Source organism: Vanellus vanellus, assembly GCF_965231255.1.
Source record: "Vanellus vanellus genome assembly, chromosome: 7".
Taxonomy (NCBI): domain Eukaryota; kingdom Metazoa; phylum Chordata; class Aves; order Charadriiformes; family Charadriidae; genus Vanellus; species Vanellus vanellus.
The window spans coordinates 31,312,992-31,333,628 of NC_138912.1; the positions used below are offsets into that span (position 1 = coordinate 31,312,992).

Here is a 20,637-nt window from a genome sequence, read left to right on the forward strand (position 1 = left end):
TGCATTCCCAAGCTACTCATCATTAGGACAAATTAGCAAAGTAATAATTTGTCTGTCTGTCTTCAAGTGAGGTCTCCCAGCAGCAGTGCAGCAGGAGCTTTAATGACAGTATGTCATATGACAAGGAGACTGCACAGTTCCCACCTGGGCTGCTGGTTTTAGTTCTTCACTCAACAAAGTGGCAGCAGTTGTGCTGTTGACGTGGTCTTGCCTTTCACTTGTCCTGTCACTTGGTTAGTCTGCATCAAGAACTTTGTACACAAAGCCAACTATAGGGGGAAATGAAGATCATACGGATCATACAGACCTACTCAGTTTCCCGTTGCTGCAGACCAAAACACCCTTTAGGCCTTCCAGACAGATCAGCAATTGCTAGTGTCAAGATGCCTGCCCAGATAAACTATTTCTAGAGAATAAGCAATTGGGAAGCAATCTCACTTATCGGTGCCAAATAGCCACACGTGCATATATTGTGGGAAACACAGGCTTGCTTATTTTGTTGACATCTCCACAGTCTAGCTCCGTTTTTGCACGCTAGTATCAGATAGGACTTATAAATGTTGTGTACTCCACTCCAGAGTGGTCATCTCTGAATGTAAGGTAAGAGCACTGGCTCTGCAGTATTGTTCACATGCATGATACCCATGGATTGTTAGGAGAGTGCTTAGCTTGCATACTATCCTACATGGCAAAACAAAAGAGAAAATCTTAATTTCAAACCTATCAACTTCACAGACTTCTTTAAAGTGTAGGCAGTTAAAGGCACACCTAGTAAGTGTAGGTGGCCAGATACTGTGGTGATAGACATTTAAAAATACAGGTCTTGTCTTACTAGACTTCTAGAAAATTTTTTCCGATGACCATCATCCAGAAAAATCTGTCAGTGTCCAAAACAAAGGCAGCCTGCAAGAAAGACAAAATCACAGCTTTCATGCCAAGCAATACAGAACTTGTATGCTTATGTTTATAATTTCAAAGGAAAATATGAGTCTGCTGTTCTTCCACACTGTCTACTATCAGATTATAGCAACAGAATAGACACTCAATATGGAAGAAGAATGCAACATGCGTGTGTGTGCTCCCAACCAGAACTAAAGCTGTTAGAGTTAGCATCTCTTTAAGTAATAATCTGTGAGGTAATAGAGTCCTGTGCTTTTCAGATGTTGGATATTGATTTAAATCCAGTATGCATGAATTCAGCAAAAGCCACTAGCCTTTAAATTTATTTGATCTCTTGTGTGAAATGGATTAACTATTTTCATCCAATTCCTGGTGAGTAAATTTGGACCGCAGAAATTACTGTCTCGGGTAGGACTTCTCAAGGCACTTGGGCACTGAAGATACCACAAGTGATAGTCCCTGTCAGGTCAGAAATAGTGTTGCTGGGAATGAAGTTTGCGTTGCCATGGCCAATATGCCTATTCTCCACATAAACGAGCACTGTGTAAATACTCGACTTAATCACAGAATAAAGTCAGTAAAAGTAAACTACATCATAATAATATTAGAGCTGCAGGAGACAGAACTGAGTCTTTATCTAAAATGATGAATCATAACAACCTTAAAAAGTATTTAGATTGTGATGGATGTCTGATGAAACATCACGTGGAAAGTACTGGTGTCTTTCAAAACAGTGCAGTACTTACAATATGCTTCTAATTTCATACAGGTATGAACTGCCATTTTTGAAACATACGGATTCACAACAAAAGTATGAAAACAATGTGAGTAGACTAAAATTTCTTATTTACAATCATACAGTGGTCTTTGTGTGAGAAGAGGATTGTTGACCAATCCTGGCATGTGAGATGTTCGACCTGATGATGGGAGAGTTTTCTTTATGCGTTGCCTGAAGAACCCAGTTGTATTTCCCCAGTTGAAAGTAACTGTGGAAATTGAACCTAAGATTTTTGTCAAGTAAACCATGAAGAATTGAACCTGATTCGTTTTGCTTTGTTTACCTTGCAGGATAGGTAGAGATAGATACCTATTTAAGCCAGAAGATGAACACTTTAGGTGATAGGCACTCAGAAAGACAGAGGGTTCCAGTGAGCTAGTTATCAGTAACAGCCATCTCACCTAGTGAAGATTTTAGGAATCTGCAAAAACTTGGACACATCAGGTTTTGGTAATGTGAAGTATTTATTTTGTTTATTGAGCAACCCTCAAAGACACTGTCGTCTGAAAAACTGAAAATAAACATACATTCATTTGACATTTTTCCTGGATGGGATGTGGAAGTCTAACATGAAATATGGAAGAAGCAGTTCAAGACTGACTGTCATGATGAAGAGAGGTGTATTTAAAAAAAAAAAAATTAAATCATGAATTGTATAGTCTTGAAGCTGCTTTCTTTGTCATTTCCTCTCCAGGAATTTCTTATTAGTTCTTAGAATCACTTGGGAACTGCAAATCTTAAATATCAAAAGATATTTAAGAACAAAGAAGTAGATAGAGGGAGAAGGTCATCCATGTGATAGGACTTTATCATTGTAGATTGTTCTTCCATTCAGTCTCTGGCATTCATGTGTCTTAAATCTGTGGTATGAATATATTTTTGAAAACTGTTTGCAATTAGATGAGTACTTCTCTGTTACTGTTACCAAAATAAATATTCCATGTTACATATTAAAAGAATATTGCCCTTCAGCCAGGAACATAATTTTTTCACTTAAAATGATGTGAATTTGGCTTTGTCTTTTTTTTTTTTTCAGAATTATTTTACTTCAAAGCGCATTCTTTTGATTATAAATTTATTCAGCTCTCTTCCTTAGAAATGTCATGAATTTTATTAAGTGTTTTAAATGTAAGCATAATTAATTCAATAAGACAGAATTAAATTTGTGAAGAAGGGCATGTTTTCAAAATTTCTGCTAGTGAAGCACTGATAGTAAAAAGGCAAAAGTATTCATCAGCACTGCAAGCCCTGGACAACCTTCAGTCCAACAAGCGTGATGTGGAACTGAGCACAGCGCAGCACTGGAGCACACTGTGGAGATAATCCAAAGAGTAACAGCTCAATGTGCAGAGCACAGGCACAAGGAAACAGGAAACTGTTCCTGCAGCTTAAGCACTTGGTGTATTTCAGGGTTACTTCTGGGCTTCTGCAGACCGGATTCTTCTTTAGCCTTGTGCAGGTGGACAGGGAGGAAGGAGAACATAATGATTATACCTGTCATGTGCCTTCCGCAGCTGCTGCAGGATGTGAACTGATTCTTTATGGAGCTACGTAGTAGGGAACTCAGTTGCATCTTGCAAAGGGCTGTAGTAATGGGAGCGCTTTGCCTGATGTTACAAGTGCTCTAGGAAACATTTTGCCAGTCAAGAACCAAACTTTCTGTTGCTTTTCTTGTTTCCCTATGCCTAGTTGAGCTGTTTCTGTTTTTATGGATTCCCAGGTACAAAAACCATATTGCAGTCTTTTCAGCAGGCCAAAATAAACCCTGAGACCACTCTCTTTATAAATACAAATAAACATTTCAAATTAATTTGTTTTTCTTAAAGCCAATGTTGGGTAGTAAGAACATTACAAGTCTTACACAGAAAAAGAAAATATTTGGAGGCTCAGCAGAGGCTTCACCTGGGTGCTTCACTTACATCAGTTTGTTTGGAGAATTAGTAATATGTTTTTCCCTAGATGCATGCAATTAAAATCTTGAAAGTCTTTGTTTCCTCTGAGAAGATCAAGTATTTAGAGTTAGACTCTAGTGCTGATTTTAAAATTTATATTCTGAATTAGCTATCAGTTTGCAGTGCCGAATGATCTACAAGGAAGTTTTAATTACTAGCTTCTCTCTGAGAATGGGTATATCTAAGATATGTTTGTGTTCCTCCGCCTTTTATTATAAGAAGTATTTGTTAGTTTCTTGTACAAGTTTGAATAATCCTTAGATCCAAAACCACATTGTATTAACATTTCTCCTGCTGATGTTGAGGCTTCATCCCCTCAAGCCTTTGTAACAAAAAAATCACTTCTTGATAACAATCCTTTTCAGCAACAGAAACTGAACCAATGCTGAAAGAGGAAATGTTTTTTAAACCTGCTGTTAAACAAGGAGAATTCTTTTCAATGCAGAAAATTTATGTCTTGGTGTGTATAACAGCTTTGTCCTCGAGGGACATGGATTCAAGTGGATCTGTTTCTAGCAGTTATAGTGGGTAGAGTAGAGATTTACAAAGATGGACATTTATGAGACTGAAAATGCTATGTTCTTTCAAGCTTGTTAGAATGAAACAGATCTGAATCCTGTACAAAACAAATTGACCAAATAATTTCAATTAGTCCTTATTTTTTTTCTCACTCTAAGCATATCTTTAACCATGAATGCATTGCAAAATGCAGAAAATACTCTCATTCTCCTCTTTTTTCGTATTCTAGGAAAACCAAAATAATACAGGTCTACTAGATTAATAATAAGAAAAGTATATGCTTGTATTTCAGTCACAGCAGTCAGCTAATATGTCTGAAAATACGTAATGAAGTTAAAGGCGTAGCAGTAAAGCTTTTCTCCCTTAGTCTGTAAAATACTTGAATATGTACTAGAACTGAAACTGGAACAAATAAAAGAAACGCATACAACTGAAAGCAAATCCTGACAAATAGTCTATAACTTCCTTTGCTTCCAATGAGAAATTGGCCTGTGTCTGCAAATCTCCAGATTTGGCAGCTATACCTAATTCAGTTTAAACTCCCACTGGCATCAGCAAAAAAATTACCTGATTAGGGATGCGGATTGGATCTAAGATAATAGCATATTAAAATTCCACTGTAAATTCAAAAGCTACTAATGCAAATTAAGTCCCCAAAATATAAAATGTTTAAAGCAGTTGAACAGTTTTCAGTGTACATGCTTAAAATGCTAAACAATAGTAGCTATTGCATGTGTCACCATCAGGAAACACAGCTGTGCTTCTTTGTGTTACAATTAATTACTTCCGTTGTATATAAAATTGAAAGTATTGGTACTCTGGGGCGGAAAAAGGATATCCTGATACACTGCTCCTATTTCCTTACCAAGGCTTATTACTGAATGCTTCACCATTAATTCAGTTACAGTGAATTATCCTGTGATGAATAAAGGAAGGGTAGATTGGGTGGTTAATTGCTATGCTAAAAGCTACTTTTTCTTTGCATTTTCAGTCTCCTACATGTTTATCTCATTTTACTCCTTTCAAATGTGCCTTCTTTGATAGCAATTGCTCACTTTTAAGTATTTGCACTCAATAATGAAAGTCTAAAATAAATGTTTACTTAACTATCCTTTGACTTAAAGATTGTTATATTACTTTTTTTGTGTGTTACAAGATCAGAGAAAGCAGAAAACTTTGTCACTGTCCTTTAAAGGAATGAGTAAAATCTTCTCGGCTTAAGTATTTGTGGCCAGGTTCTCTGAGGCTGGCACACGGAGATGTAATTTATACCTTTCTGTGCCAGTGAATTTCCCTAAGCTGGAGGGGGATGAGGATTCTTACCCAGAGTTAGGGAGGAGTAGTGACAGCCCAGCATTTCTCTGTTGTGCATTCTTTAATTTTTTTGGTGAGAATCGCATAGGAGCAAAAACTGTTTGAGGTTCTACTATAGTGCAAATCTGTACCTTAAGGGTATACACTGCCGCCAGATTTTAATATCTACTTTTTAATAACACTGACCCTTTCTTTTTAGAGAACTTCTGAACAGAGAGCAGCTTCTGTGACTGCTTAGGAAATCAATGAAGTCTCCAACAACCCCTAGCCACGTAAGTCTGTAAAAGTTGGATAATGTGTTATGTATTTGCTTCTAAGAATTTAATCTCTCAGGATGCTCCTCCCAACCTAAAAGTTCATGGTTGTCTGCATAGGTGTAATTAACACCACCAGACTGTTTCCAATCCATTATAAGGTACCTAACACAAAGCTGAGTAAGAGACTTGGGGGAAATGTGGAATGCTTCAATGTGAGCACAAATAAGTTCTGCCAAATGAACTGAAATCTTTGCAAGTTTGAATTCAGTCTAGTTGGTGTCATAACAAAGTAAGAGAAGAACGGCAACTCAAAAAAGCTGCCATTCCAGAAACTTGTTTACATAATACAGATGGCCGAAATTCATCCTCCATATAAAACACAGCCCTATTCTTATTTTGCTGCAACAGCTGGCACTGGGAATACAGTCTCAAAGGATAAATACGCTCTGTCATTATTTCATAACAACACAGTTTAGATTCAGGTATGCTAAATTTGATGCGATACCTAGAATCTGAATCTCTCCAGCTAGCACTATCACATTTCTTGCAAGGAGTTTTTGGCCAGAACTATGTGCAGTGTAGCATAGATGCTGTGTAGCATACATGCAGTAAAGCAGAAACTTCCAATTAGTGTCATATATATTGTGTATCCACAATAAATCTGGCATTTCCAGGATGCAGTAGGCTGACTGAATACACTCACACTAGCAGCACAGCACATTATATTACTTTTTACCCCACACTGTTACACAGCTTACAAGCATGTGTAACAATAACTCTGGTCAGGCTTCCACACGTGCAGAAATCATAGGGAAATTTATGATGTCCTGAGAATCAGGACAGGGAAAAATTTCCAGGAAGAAAAAGAAAATGAGTCAGGGAACATGCAGACCTACCAGTGGCATTGGGTACCACAAAAGAACATTTGGTTGTGAAAGAATATATTTGGTCTTTGTTTATAATGCATAAATAAAACTTTTATTCCTGAATTCATGTTTTTTAGATTAAGCCAGATTTTGGAAAGCATGCCCTTCCTTCTGCTCCCACATCTCCTAAGCTATCAGAAGTCTGCAGATATATTACCTCATAACACACAAATACCTAACTGATAACAAAAACTAGGTCTCTAGGTGCAATCATTTTAATGCATTATTATGCTATGTATAGTAAAGGGCCTATATAACAACAGTTTAGGCTCAAATACTGCAGGTATGAAACACATCCACTTAAAGGAAATCAGAGCCTCAGTACTGAGTGTTGTAATCCACGTACATGTTCCATACACGCACATAGGAATGCCTGCATTCATCAACATTGATTTCTTTAAATCAAACTAAACCTTGATCCCAACATTATTTTCCAGTCTACGTACGATTAGATCTTAAAATAATAAAGTCCTGTACATCATTCTTTTGAAAAGAGATCCTTAATTATGGCTATAGATATTCATTGAGCTTCCTAAAAATCCAAAGCATCTTTTTTAATGCACCATAAGAATAAAATATTCTAGAAGAATAGCAAGTTTCCTAGCTTTCTTGCAGCAACCAGTATTTGTTCCACAAGCACTGGAAGGACCATCACCTTTATTCAATTCAAAGTTTTACTTTTATCTATATCTTCTAATTAAAAGAAAAAGAAATCATTAATTCAGTTTCAGAAAGGCCTCAACTCTTTCTCAATAACACTACGCATTGTAAAACTAAGTGGAAGCAGAAGTATTTCCATGACATCTTCGTCATTAATGAAAATAATCTGAATTCTAAAGTAGTAAGGTTAGAAAATACAGTTGTAGTGGAGGCAGATTTATTAGTGATACTTTATTCATACTAATTTATTATTCCCTAACAGTTAAAATCTGGAAACTTTTAAAGGAAAACCATGTTTTGTTCAAAAGTTTAGCTTTGTTGGAAAAAAAAATCATTCTGCACGTCCTTCTTACACAGAAAAGTCTTGTGACTCAGTCTGACAGTCCTTATTAGTACAACACACATTTGTTACTGTTTTCTTTTGATGTAATCTTCCTAAGAGGAGGAGGAACTGTATTTTTAACAGCTATCTAAGGGCATGTTTTACAGGCATACAGCACAGAATTTATGCCTGAATATAATCTGAATCTCATCCATATCTCTCTGATTTGGCTGGGAGAACAAAGCATTTCATTGTGTATTCAATAATGGTTTCAGCAATCTTATTCACACATTCCTTCCTTTCTTAATCAACAGAAACTGGCTGAATTTAAGATTTGTAACTTGGGGGGGGAACAATGCCGAAGCCTATAGTTTTGAAATCACCATTTTCTTCAGAGCAAATCATAACTCTCTTCTAATAATCTCTTAGTGCAACACTTCTCAAGCTATTTTGCACCATGTCCTTTTCTAACGAACTTTGCTCTGTTCACTTTTGGCACCCTATTAGCTGGCACAGTGCTATGCTTGTGCCTCTATTGCTTTCACCACTTCCAACGGCTGAACTCTCCAGGGATCACAGTGCACAGTTTAGGAACCACTGTATTGTGCAAAGGTTAAAGATCAGAAGAGACAGTCTGAAAATCAGCAATTTTGAACTGACAGAAAATTGTATATGTGTTCACGCTTTTGAATTGCGTTTTCCCTTATGCACATTGTAAACAGAAATTAGGGCTGTAAAATAAAATCAAAGTGCATAAAGCTGTGATTCCTGATGCTGTACTTTGTAATGCCATCTAAAGCCAAGTCTGTCCATTTATCTTAACTTCTTAATTAGGTTTGATATAATTATTTGTATCTTTAAAAATCCTGCATTCCTGAGGGGTGTGGATTAGGAATGTACAAAATGGCTGTTTTCATAAGACACTGTTATATGAAGATATCCTTTCATTTGGAAGTATTTCTTGGCACTAGAGCTCAATGAGGACATTTAAAATCTTTTGAATATTATTTAAAAGTCACTTCTGCTAAGAAATGGAAGAACACCCACCTGAACTTACGCAATCAAACTTGGTTCTCAGATGCATTGACGTAACTGAAGACAGAATTTACCCATTCCTTATAAAGTTACTGTAAACAGTATTTGTTGACACAATAAGGTCTGCGACTATACAAGTCTTGCTAAGTTACAACATGTACTGTTAGTACACTACATCTTTTAAGCATACTAACGTTTGTTTAAAACAGCGTTATTTGGTTAATAAAACATTCAAGATTGATATACAAGAAAGTTGAAACCAATGCTTTTAATTTTTATTTGCAGGTCTGAAGTAGAGAGTACAAGCTTGTGTATGCTTTCTTACGGGTGTTACATGGCTGAAAGCTGTCAGCTGTTCACATGCCATATTAATAAATATGCCCAAATCATAAAGCATTAACCGTATTTGCACATTGCTTTTATTACTAGACTGTATTATTCATGTTGGCACAGATAATCCACGCAAGGTAGTTACTCACACCTCATAAACCACACTACATTCTGTTTCTGAAATAACTAGGAACTTAGGAAAAAATATATATCTAAAAGCAAGGGCACTTGTGGCATCAAGTCAACATGTCAATATGTTATAAAACCTAGACTTCTAATATGATCACTGCAGGCAAGAAATCACTCAATTTCAAATTCTGATGTTTATAAATACTAAACAAATTAATATTTGCTACCAGGAGACAAGTATTGCAAACAAACATTAGCGTGCCCAGCATTAGACACTAATGAGTGTGTTCAGTGCTGTGGACGTTCACATTATTAAACATAAATACAAATAATCTTTAACAAAACATTTCACCCAAAGTACTGACCACTGAAGGACCAAAGTAAAATATTTTTCCTTGTTTTGAATTGATTTTAGAAATGTGTAATGTGTAAATCCAATGTAGTAAAAACTAACTTCTAAAAAAGAAGTCATAAGAGTGGTTTTTTTCCAGATAATAAAAGCAGTCATCTTTGGAAAGATTTTATTTACCCTTTTCTGCAAAAAAGAACAGAAAAAGAGAACAAGCAATAAGATAATTTTTGAAGCCTTTGAAAAGTTATTGAACACTTTTTAATTACATAAAAGACTAGTCTTTTTATCTGATCATTCAGAGGTACAGTATCTTTGTTTTATTATGTAAAACCCCACATTAATTAGAATGAAAAGAAATATTTAGAGGAACTTAGGACTTGTCCCAGGCATCTATTACAAGACATAAAACATAAACAAGTATACATTATTCACCTTGCATATTTTTGTACAACATTTATGTTCAGTGATAGTTGAAAGGCCCTATTCTGAATTATACAGATATATCTATGCATCTTTCCCCCTTCCATATCACAAAGGTGACACATGGCAGAAGAGTATCAGCAGTTATGTGGTATTCTACCCCTGTGAAAGTTAAAATACTACATTATTATTATTCACAAATTTCTGGTTCAGATATGTGCAAAAATTCTATCTTAATATAGATATCAAGGGCGGGTAAGTGGATTCCCTATTTTTGGACCACATTATGAAGCAGCACAAGTCAAAACAGGAAATTTATTACATGATAATCCTCAGGGTATCTCTGTTCTTCATTCAGAGATATCACTGTACCTCATATAGTGATATGTAAACTAGCTTTAATCTCACTTGCTCAGACACCAGCTGGAGTCGGGGCATGTGTTACAGTGCAGGTTATCTGTCCAAGGAAATTTTCAAGACTCTCTCAAGTTAGTATGGCTCTCACTGAAAAGGAAGTTTTTGGGACTCTCTCAAGCTAGTACGGCTCCCTCTGAAGTCTGTGCTGTTGCATTTTCACTGTTGCCACTCCGCAAGCTAGCTCAGCTATGCTTACATACACTGCATTCACGTTTCTGCAGTACAGACTTCAGATTTACTAGATTGGATCCTGTATCACCCTTGCTCACCCCTTCTATACATATTCATACTATCTCTGGACTATTGTGAGCTACTTGTTCTCTAATTTCTTGCTTCAAGCCCTTTCCCTGACTGTAGTGAGTCATCCTGGCTATTGCCCTGTTACCCCGTCTGCCACTCCCCCCCCCCCCCCCCCCCCCCACTATCTAACATGTCAATTTAGTGAAACTGGCCTACTGGCCTTACCTAGCGATTACACCTCCTTCAACCCCAGCTTCAGTAAGGGCTTCCCATCTCCTCAATGTTTTCACACTCAACCAGAGGCCCCCAGAGGCCCTGCACTCTGGCTGCCGCGGGTGCTCTCCCTTCTCTGACCCAGGCCTTCGTTCCCCTGCCCAGACACCCCCCGTCCACCCCAGCAACTCACAGGCTGACCTGGGCCACTTCAGGTGGCAATCTGGGCTCCCCTGTGAATGTGAAGAAGAGACAGCCCCAGCCGTGCTGCCTACCACCATCTCCTCACAGACTGTACCCCTGCCTAGGCTGCAGCCTTCCACCTCTGGCCATCTCCTAAAATGCTTTAGTCTTCACACTGCCAGTGAAGAGGGAGCTCTTAGGGACACTGAGGGGGAAGGTGGAGACAGACACATACATATTACACACGTGCAGATTAGAGGTGAAAGACCTCATGAAATTCTCCCGAGGCATCACAAGCCCTAGCATTTTGTGTCTTCCCAAGCAGTCCGACTCCCTGTTTTGATGTTGACAGTAAGAGACTAGTCCCAGTCAGTGGGTAGTACAGAAATCTCCCTAAAGAATATCTTCAATGCAGTCTTAGTATATAATACACTGATATGAATTCTCTTAAATAACAGAGAATAATAAACACCATTTTGTTGAATGATATTCAAAAATTAAAAGGAAATCTAGAATTGTCTCACTGATATGAAAAGGTATTTAATAAAGTCAAATATGAGTGAAAAAATATTTAACTTCCATGATTACAATTTATTCCTCTAGAGAATATTGTGAGCCAGATCTTTGGATTTTGTAATCAATGGAACCATATTCACACCAGCCCAGCACCAACTGAAAACAGAAAATTGTTTGCTATAGAAAAAAAAGGCTTTGCATATAATGTACTAGCGTCTTAGAATAATTCATGAATACAAAAATCTGACCCTGTAGCACTCAGATCAAATCACTGCTAAGATCAGTGAGAACTAAGATACCTACTGAATAAATACAGGTCATACATGTCAAAACTGCCATGGGCAGTTCAGGTTGTTATTTTTCTCCAAGATGCGGACGGCCTGCAGCTAACTTAACTGTCATATTAGAACTCCAAATTTCTTTTATTCTTCCCCTAAGCTTTGTATAGTTTTTCATCCCTGAAAAGACACATCAGTTTTCTTAAAATGAGCATTACCCGTAGGAGGGAAAAGGCAGACAATGCTACATAATTTCTTGTTACCTAAAACACAAGGTAAAATAGGGTGCAGATAGCACCAGAATGTGGCCCACAGAATGCATCTGCAGCCTCAGAAACGCTAATTCAAAACTGTCGGTACTGCAAGCTGTCAACATACGCATCATAATTCTTAATTAAACATATTAATAAAACTTGAATAGTGATCAGACTTTCCATTTTAACTCTATTTTCTATCAGACCAAACTGCTGTCACCAATAAAAGTCACTGATATTTAAAGTTAAAAATTCAAAAGTATTATCAGTACTACAAGTATTGCTTTTTTGGAAAAAAAAAATTATAAATAACTGTTTGAACAACTTGAAAGTTTTTCTTAAAATATTAGAAAAGATGACTGTATGGTTATCCTAATTGTCAGAGCCTATCAACTGTTTATAGTGGCAAATACTACTAGAATTCAGGATGTGTTGCATTTAAACCAACAAAAGTACTAACGAATATGTGCCTGTGGTGTTATGCTGCCTTATGAATTTTTAATCGATGTTAGTTTACTATAGATTAAAAAAAAAACAACTGCTCTTTTCCTAATTACGTGGGATAAAGTAGAGAACTTTTGCAAGCTATCTCCCACTTCCTAGCTGTGCTAGATGGATGTGTGTCTTCTGTATTCATCAATATGAAGGTCCAGGTGTAGATTCCTACCTCCCACTGATATCAATGGGAATTAGAAACCAAAGCGCTTCGAGTATTTTTTTTTCCACACGAGGAAAGAAAACCTGCTTTCGAAGGAAAAGCTGGCCTTTCCAGCCAGCTCTATTCCATTCAATGTAAGAGCAATTTGGAGAAAGCCAGTTGCCCTCTTCCATTGTGATTTGAAAGTGAACTAATCTACTGTGCACATATAAACCAAGTGCATGAGCAAGGTTGACCCAATGTGCTTTTCTCAATCTTACTGGGCTATGGAAGGCATTATTCTGTTTCCACTTTATTTTCAAACAAAGTTATGGATTGTCTCCTAGGCTTCCCAGCTACATATATATTCAAGGCAGACTTCTTATTTGGAAAGAATCTAAAATATTTGATGCTATGAGGTAGCACCACAACGTAATGGAATAGCACTCACTTTTCGTAGAGGAAATGCTAATCTATTTATTTCCCTTTGAAAGCTATGGCCTTTTGGACATATGGCACTTAATCATTCTTGTTATGAAAGAAGATGACTTATTACAAAAGGACTTTTCCAGTTGTTCTTAAACACTAGTGTGTGGTCTAAGCAGTAAAACTGCTGTGTGCAGTTCATTTGAAACTGTATTTGCACATTACTTTTTACATTAGAGTTTTTAGTTAATTTCAGTATTTCCCCCAACTGTTGCTCTAAAAATTGACTAGTTCATTTGGTTTTGACTGTTCATTCAGTAGGTTTTTGTATGAACCTTGCAAAAGCATGTTCTGTGTTTACAAAAGAGGTTAAACTTCAGAAGTATCAACTTTCTAGCTTTTACCAAGAGAAATGCTAGCCATGTTTATCAACTTTATAATTGCCCAGTTAGTCATCTGCTTTTCCCCATCATTACTGACTACCAGCTCTTCTTTTAAACATTGATGGCATGGGCATGCTTCTTGCACAGTGGCTTATCCTTCTTGGAGTAGAATGGCTGACCTTCCAGATTCACATGGCATACCTAGAATTAATAAAAAACACAATCAGGAATAATTAAAAAAAAAAAAAAAGAGAGAGAGCAAGAGAGAGAGACATGATTATCAGTTTCAACCGTATTTCTCTTCTGCCCATACATTTCTTTGGCAGAAGTGACTCTGATTTCCTGGATCAAAGCGCATTTCCTACTCCGTGTTGAGGTTATGCTCTGGTTTGCATCAGGTCTCCTCTCTATACTTTCCAGCCACAATTACCCACAAAGTTCACTAGTTTCTATTAAAATGAAGTCTGGGTGCACAATCCCCTAGGCAGCTTCGGCATGTCCCAGCAGTGCTTGTGTAGACCATCAAACAAGAGTGGCACACTCGAGCACATGCAGCTAGCTTGGACTTCAAGACCTAGATTCTGATCTTTTAATGTATGATTTTACAGAAGCTCTGGTTTAGGTGCCATGGTCCCAGGGTACCATTAGATGCTCATTCCTGTTATTACTTTGCCCTGGTACAGGTGCTTATGTGATCAAGGAGCGAGTCATTCAGACAGCCGATATAATTGAAAACCAATTACTTATTCTTACCAGGTTATTCTTCAACCCTTAGAGTTCTCTGCCTGGCTGCATAAGTGCCAGTGTTGACATAACAAAGCATGTGAGAATGCATGGCCAAGGCAGGGCAGCCCAGGTTTAGAGCAGTTTAAACTTCCCTGGAATTGCACAGATACCTACACAGGGTAGTGCAACACCACTTCCAAGGTCAGAGTTGACTAGAACCACTTAATGAAGTCAACACATCAGAATCTAGGAATAAGAATAAATGGTGGCCCCTAATGCTTAAGACCAGTGAGTGATAACATCAGTGATACGCTACTGCAAGTGGAAGGAGAATCATGTGAAAGGATAAGAGGATAGCATATAGAGAAATTGAGTCATGTGTTTATTTGCATTTGACTTAACCCACTGAAAGAAACAAAGTTAACTCCTAAGAAAAAATGCTGTGAGAACTGCATTAACAAAACTACCACCTCCACAGAAAATTGGGTTGCTAATTTAAATAAATACATAAGCATGGAGTTAAATGAACAAGGAAAAAAGACCACGAAATATTCAGAGAAAGTGTCTTTTGTAAGTGACTAATAGCTGTTAGTTTGTGAAGGAAACTCGCTGTCTTAGTACTCCCTTCTATGTTAGAATTTCAAAAAGACTTCAATTTTCATAGGAGCCTTTTGTGTCACTCACTTCCATATACCCTTGAAAAAACAGCCGTTAGTTTAGCTTTAGATATTTATAAACATTTCTATACTTTCTACTCTTCAATCTAAATCTTAGAGTTCAACAAACATTAGAAATTGTCATTGTCATTTTTGGTGTGGCCAACATACTATTTTTAGCTAATTAGAGGTTCTAGATATTATTACCTTAGGAATAATATGTTGTAGAGCAGCACAGCTGTATTAGAACCATATGAAAAATACTGTTTATTATATGGATTTTACTACTTTGTGTGCAGAGTGTGGGAATATGGCCACACTATATAGCTGTACGCACACCACAGATTGATGAGTTTGACCAACTTTTATGCTAATTACTATTCATTCTCTCTAAACAGACTCCTTTTTGCAAGTTTCAACAAGCATTCTGCATGGAAATACAAACTGCAGTGCTTTGTAAGTAAGATTATGGCTATACTGTTCAGTATGGTGTTAATTTATTTTAAATCCTGCTTTATCTTTATTTGGTAAATATTGGAAAGAGTAACAGCAATAGTGGTATGTATTACTGCACATACTCTCTAAAACTGGATGTTTTATTAGAAAGCACTCAACTTGTGATGGTTCGAATTTAATAATTCTAGTAAAAGTTTATGGAGGAGAAGAGAAATCACTCCCATCCTTCTCCATCTGCAAGTAAAAAATTAAACTCAATCCCTCTGCATCCTTAGGCATATGTTAGTCATTCCTGCTTTCAGGTCTTCTGATGCTACTTCACAATTTATGAGCATAAAGAAATGAGACAGTATTTGGTATAGAACTTACGGCACAAATGAAGCAGGTATCATGCCAAGTGTGTCCAAGAGCTTCAATGAATTTATCTCCAGCTTCAACAGGAAAATCACAGCCATGGCATTTTGTGCTGAACAAAGCAATATAATCTAAAATAAAACAAAAAGCAAACTTAGAACAAACTCTTAACATAATTGTATTAAATCCAAGAGAAATATAAAGTTTCCAGAGGATGAATTTTTGGATTGTTTTTGCTCAGTTTCCTACTACATTTACTGAAACACGCCAAAATTTGGTTCTTTCCTTTCATTATTTAAATACAAACTCAGTGCAAAACCCCACGTCGGCATGACAGTTGTCATCACAAACATAGAAAACAAACAAAAAAAATCATGAACTCTGAAGTTTTGTTTCTCACATTAGTTTTAAATTGGCTTTAATATATGTGGAAGCTATTCATAAGGACAAACATGGCCATACAAAACACAATCTCATGGTCAGTGAGTGTTACCTTAAGGGTGGTATAAAAGCATTGTTTAAGTTTCCATGACTGGATTTACATTCTGTCTGCATTAAGAGTGAATATTATGGAAACCCCATACTGGCTGGTTAATGCATCTTTACTTTGATTATCAATTGCAGTTTGGAAAGGATTGACTTTTTAAAAGATTAGCAGAAATTCTAGAGTTATATGGAATTTGTGAGAGTCCTTAGAGGTTGCGGCAAAACCTCCAATTTTAAAGGGTAGGTGCCAAGTCAGTCATGTTGTATGGTTTTCATTCTTCACTAAGAGTTACTCTGATTTTTAAAATTTGATTTGCGCAACCATAAGGAAGGAATCTCCAGAGAGAAGTAGGCCAGAATATCATTAAATGGACAAGGCAGGGCTTACAGAGGGAATACCACTTAAACCATAATCTGCTTCCTGACCACGTCAGGCAGCTCATTTGCATGGCAAGCACCTATTATTAAACCATATTACTCTTTCCATAGTTTGGGAAAACCTGGCCTTTTCCTTTCTTAGTTGGCAAGAAGCAGTTCATTTGTTGCAGCACTCAGAAAACAAAATCTGCACTACCATGTGTCGCACACCTGAGCAGAGTTATCTTTTCATCTATGTTGGTTGATAAGCTTTAGAGTGAGGAAGCAGTATCAGAGGTCATAATTCAAGCAACTTAGAAGAGAGGATGTGGGCAGCAACCCACACATACTGTATAGAAGCTCTGCCAGAACCCTAAAAGAAGAATTTTTCACCCCATAATGTGTGGATTTCTAGTGAGCAGAATCTACCAGGGAAGGGAGCAGAACAGGGAAAAAAGTAGGGAGAGAAATGGAAGGTAAGTATCACAATGGGTAAGGGAGAGAAATGAGGTAAGGTATTCTGAGACATAGAGGCAAAAGACCAGTGCTCTGCCAGTTGATCATATAAAGTGGAGAAAAATACAGAGAGGAAACCACTTGTATATGCGGAGAGTGGAAACAAAACCTATACTGGATGGGTAACTGATTTTATTTTGTTCATCAGCTGGTTTATTCTTACTTTGCTTCCATACAACATGAGGCACATGATTACTGAGCAGAACTGTCCAGTTTGCCATACCTTTCTCACAGTAAGGTTCCCCGTCCTCCATGTGAAAGAGGCTATTCCCAAACGGCATCTTACAAGCAGCACAGACAAAGCAACTTGTGTGCCAAGTCTGTCTTAGGGCATGCATCACTTCCTGTAAAACAAACAAGCAAAACAAAAATCTCCAGCAGAATACCTACTGGAGAAAAATACAAGGCAGAGATGCTCTATATTTTTCCCTTCTGTATCAGCCAATTCCCCTCCTCAAAAGAAAGAAATATGACAGAAACTGGGGTTCTTTGGAAAGAAAGAGGAAATAGGACTGCAAACTTTCTAGAACAATGTATTTGCCAAAATGAAACAACATAGTTCAGCCAGCTGTTTGTATCAACATGCCCAGTCGCTGTTGCAGGAGAGATTCTGCACAAAGATTCTGATTTTCTGATTTTCTCCTTTGTTTTGACACAACCATTATGAACCCTTCAATGCAAGAGTATGATTTGTTAAATAAATTTTAAAGAGTAATTTTTTTTCTAAGACCAAGAAATGAATGCAGGGAATAAGTGATTTAAGTCTGATGTTTCCAAACAACTTAGATTATGTACTAATTTCTTAAAGCTTCTCACAGGAACATTTCACAAACTAATGTGAAAATCTTAAAAAAAAAAAAAAAAAGTGTGTATCTCTTCCTAGGCCATGTGTTCATCACAGAAAAACCCAAATTCTGTGCAATTGATATTTTCTTGAACTGAGTATCCAGATTTTTATCAGGTTCTTTTTTCCATTCAGTATGAAACAATCTCTATTACTGCTTCATTCTTATCTTGTTATACAGAAGTCCTCCAAGTCCAAAAGCTGCTGTACTGAGCTCTGATGCTTGGTTACCTGCTAATTTGTCAATCGTACTTGTGCCCAAGATGATGTTCAACAGTGTATCTCTGTCAAACAGTCCAGATTTCAAAGGGCCAGCTGTGTAACTGGTGTAAATTAATTTAACTTCAGTGAAAGAGTAGATTTACACCAGCTGAGAATCTAGATCCTATCTTATGTTGATTCCAATTATAAATGTTGACTCTGATTCTCTTTTAAAGGTTATTTTTAATCTCTATTGACTATGACAAAAGGGATTGAAGTCCTCTTCCATCGTCTCAATCCAGTGAATAGACAAAATAGCCTAATTTATGTTTGCCATATATCGCATTAGAGAATCACCATTTGAGATTCATTAACTTATGTTACTGTTTGCAAAACAACTATCACTGATAAATAGGCTCGGATCCATTTATGAACTTCACTGAGCTAAGAAGCAAAAAACCAGATTGAGAAATCTTATTAATATAAATAGAGGCAGCTGGCATCTTTGCTATTTTCCTGATGAAAATCCATAATGGGGAACTGATTTGTGCCAGCATTAATTAGGTAAGTTAAGTCAGTACTCTGCTGTAAAATTACTCCTACTGCCGCAATAGCAAACAAGACTTGGTTGGAGCCAGAGCTTCACCATAGAGTTTTGATGCTGCCATCCCTCATTGGCAATTGCAGAGAAAAGCATCTAGTATGTCAATGCCTTCATTTAGACAGAGGTCTAAAGGTGACAGCTATGCAGTGAAAAAACAGTGTGGTACTCCTTGCTTCCTCATTTAAGAGGATCATGTCATATATTCACTGTAACTACATGCATAAATACACTGCTTAAATTATCTTACGGTATTCCAACCTCATCACCATCTAGGGTATATGTAGAGCAAATTTACTCATATCTAAGCATGAGTACATTAAGACAAAAGTGGCATCTATTTTTGCCTTTATGAAATTCAGATCTTTGTATTCATTCTGTGTTTTCTTAACTATAAGAAGTTAGCAGAATTCCTCTTGGCAGCTGTGTTGCTAGCTACCAGTGAGGTGCAGCAAGAGCAATGGGCCTCTTCCCAAGATCACTGACTTCTCCACTGAAATTTAGACTAAGTCCTGTATAAGGAAAAAAAACAGCCAGTCCAAGTCTCTTACTATAAATATAAGGTAAAGATAGATAAAAGTAACATAGCGTGTATGAGATAGCAAAGAACTATCCAGAAAGTGTTACTTATGCTACACTGAGATGGTAATTGGATTACATATTCTGTCTATGACTTGAATAAATAACAGAAATATCCAAGATTTTGGAGAGATAAAAATTACTATAAAATAATGTGTTTCTCATTCTGAAATAATCAACATGCTGGGGAATTATTATTAAAAAGGGGAAAATAATTAAATATCTACATTAATTTCTCACAGTCTAAACTATTTCACTATTTCAGTGAACCACACAGTTGGAGAAAAGGTTAAGCTTGTTTTCTTACCCCCATGATCTTAGTGTGGCATCTGGCACAGGTTGGTGCAAAGAACTGTTCATAGCAGCGCTCACAGTACACACTATTCTGCTCTTCCACAAAACACATATCAGCCAAGGATGTCTTGCAGTAAGCACAATTGAATTCTTCTGGGTGCCAAGAGCGACCCATGGCTACCAGGAAAGGACCCCTGTAAACAATTGTAATTATCTTATTTTTATTGCAAAAACATCGAATGACCCTGATTACAAACCCACTTTTTTTTGACACCACATGCATGTATAACAAGCATTCTACTTGAACCATGAAGGTGCATATTAAAATAAGATCCAGAAGCCTGAACAGAAACGGTCTTTTGCAAGATCATTACTCAAACACTTTTCCAACTGATTAAAATATTTCATTATTGTTTATTCATATACTTTGGATTTACAGACAACTGTTGGAAAAATCATCAATTGTTATCTGCATGGCTATAAGTGGCTTTGTAAACAGCTGCAAAGACAACAGGAAAAGGCTAAGGCTTCTAACACAGAAGATAATGCTACTATTTGAAAACATGAAAAAGCAGGCAAATTTCCAAACCTACACACCCACACTGCACAATAGCTCCTAAAATCTCCTGTCTTCTTTTCATCTGAGAGAGCACTACATGCGGCATGTTCTAGAAATGTTAGACTCTCAGATGACAACTTGCTGTTTGATTATATAGAAGACACATTAAATTAGTTTTGGTGATTTACTCTTGATTGTAATTAGATATAGTGATGATTACTGGAGTCTTTCAGTTTCAGAATATACAAAGGGCAATAATCGGCAGTTCCACATCACCAAACTTTTAGCGGGGGAGACTGTCATTAAACATGGATTACTTAAAGTTGGTTAGCAGTCCACAGGGTAACAATGGGCACGGGTCCAGCAGAATGAATTGGGAGAGGAGAAGGGAGAGGCATGCCATGAATCACTGGTAACAGAGTGTAGGCATTATCTTTCTCCAGACACAAAAGCAACAATTACAGTTGGCTGCTGTTCCAAAATGATGTCTCGTTCCTTTTCTCTCCATAGTCCTACCCCCATCCCCCCAACTCTCCCAATGAAGTTGTACATACCTCCTTCAAGGGG

General features: G+C 37.1%; 1 protein-coding gene across 1 annotated transcript in view; it reads right to left on the reverse strand.

Moving 5' to 3' along the window:
• Positions 1 to 10,715: 10,715 nt before the first annotated feature.
• Positions 10,716 to 20,637, reverse strand: part of LDB3 (LIM domain binding 3) — a 127,973-nt gene continuing 118,051 nt past the window's right edge. Inside the window, exons 15-18 of the mRNA XM_082486794.1 lie at positions 19,525 to 19,705; positions 17,216 to 17,336; positions 15,649 to 15,764; positions 10,716 to 13,642 (exon numbers count right to left, since the gene is read on the reverse strand). Coding sequence (XP_082342920.1) covers positions 13,553 to 13,642; positions 15,649 to 15,764; positions 17,216 to 17,336; positions 19,525 to 19,705 — 508 coding nt within the window. The 3' untranslated portion in view covers positions 10,716 to 13,552. The remainder of the gene's footprint in view (positions 13,643 to 15,648; positions 15,765 to 17,215; positions 17,337 to 19,524; positions 19,706 to 20,637) is intronic.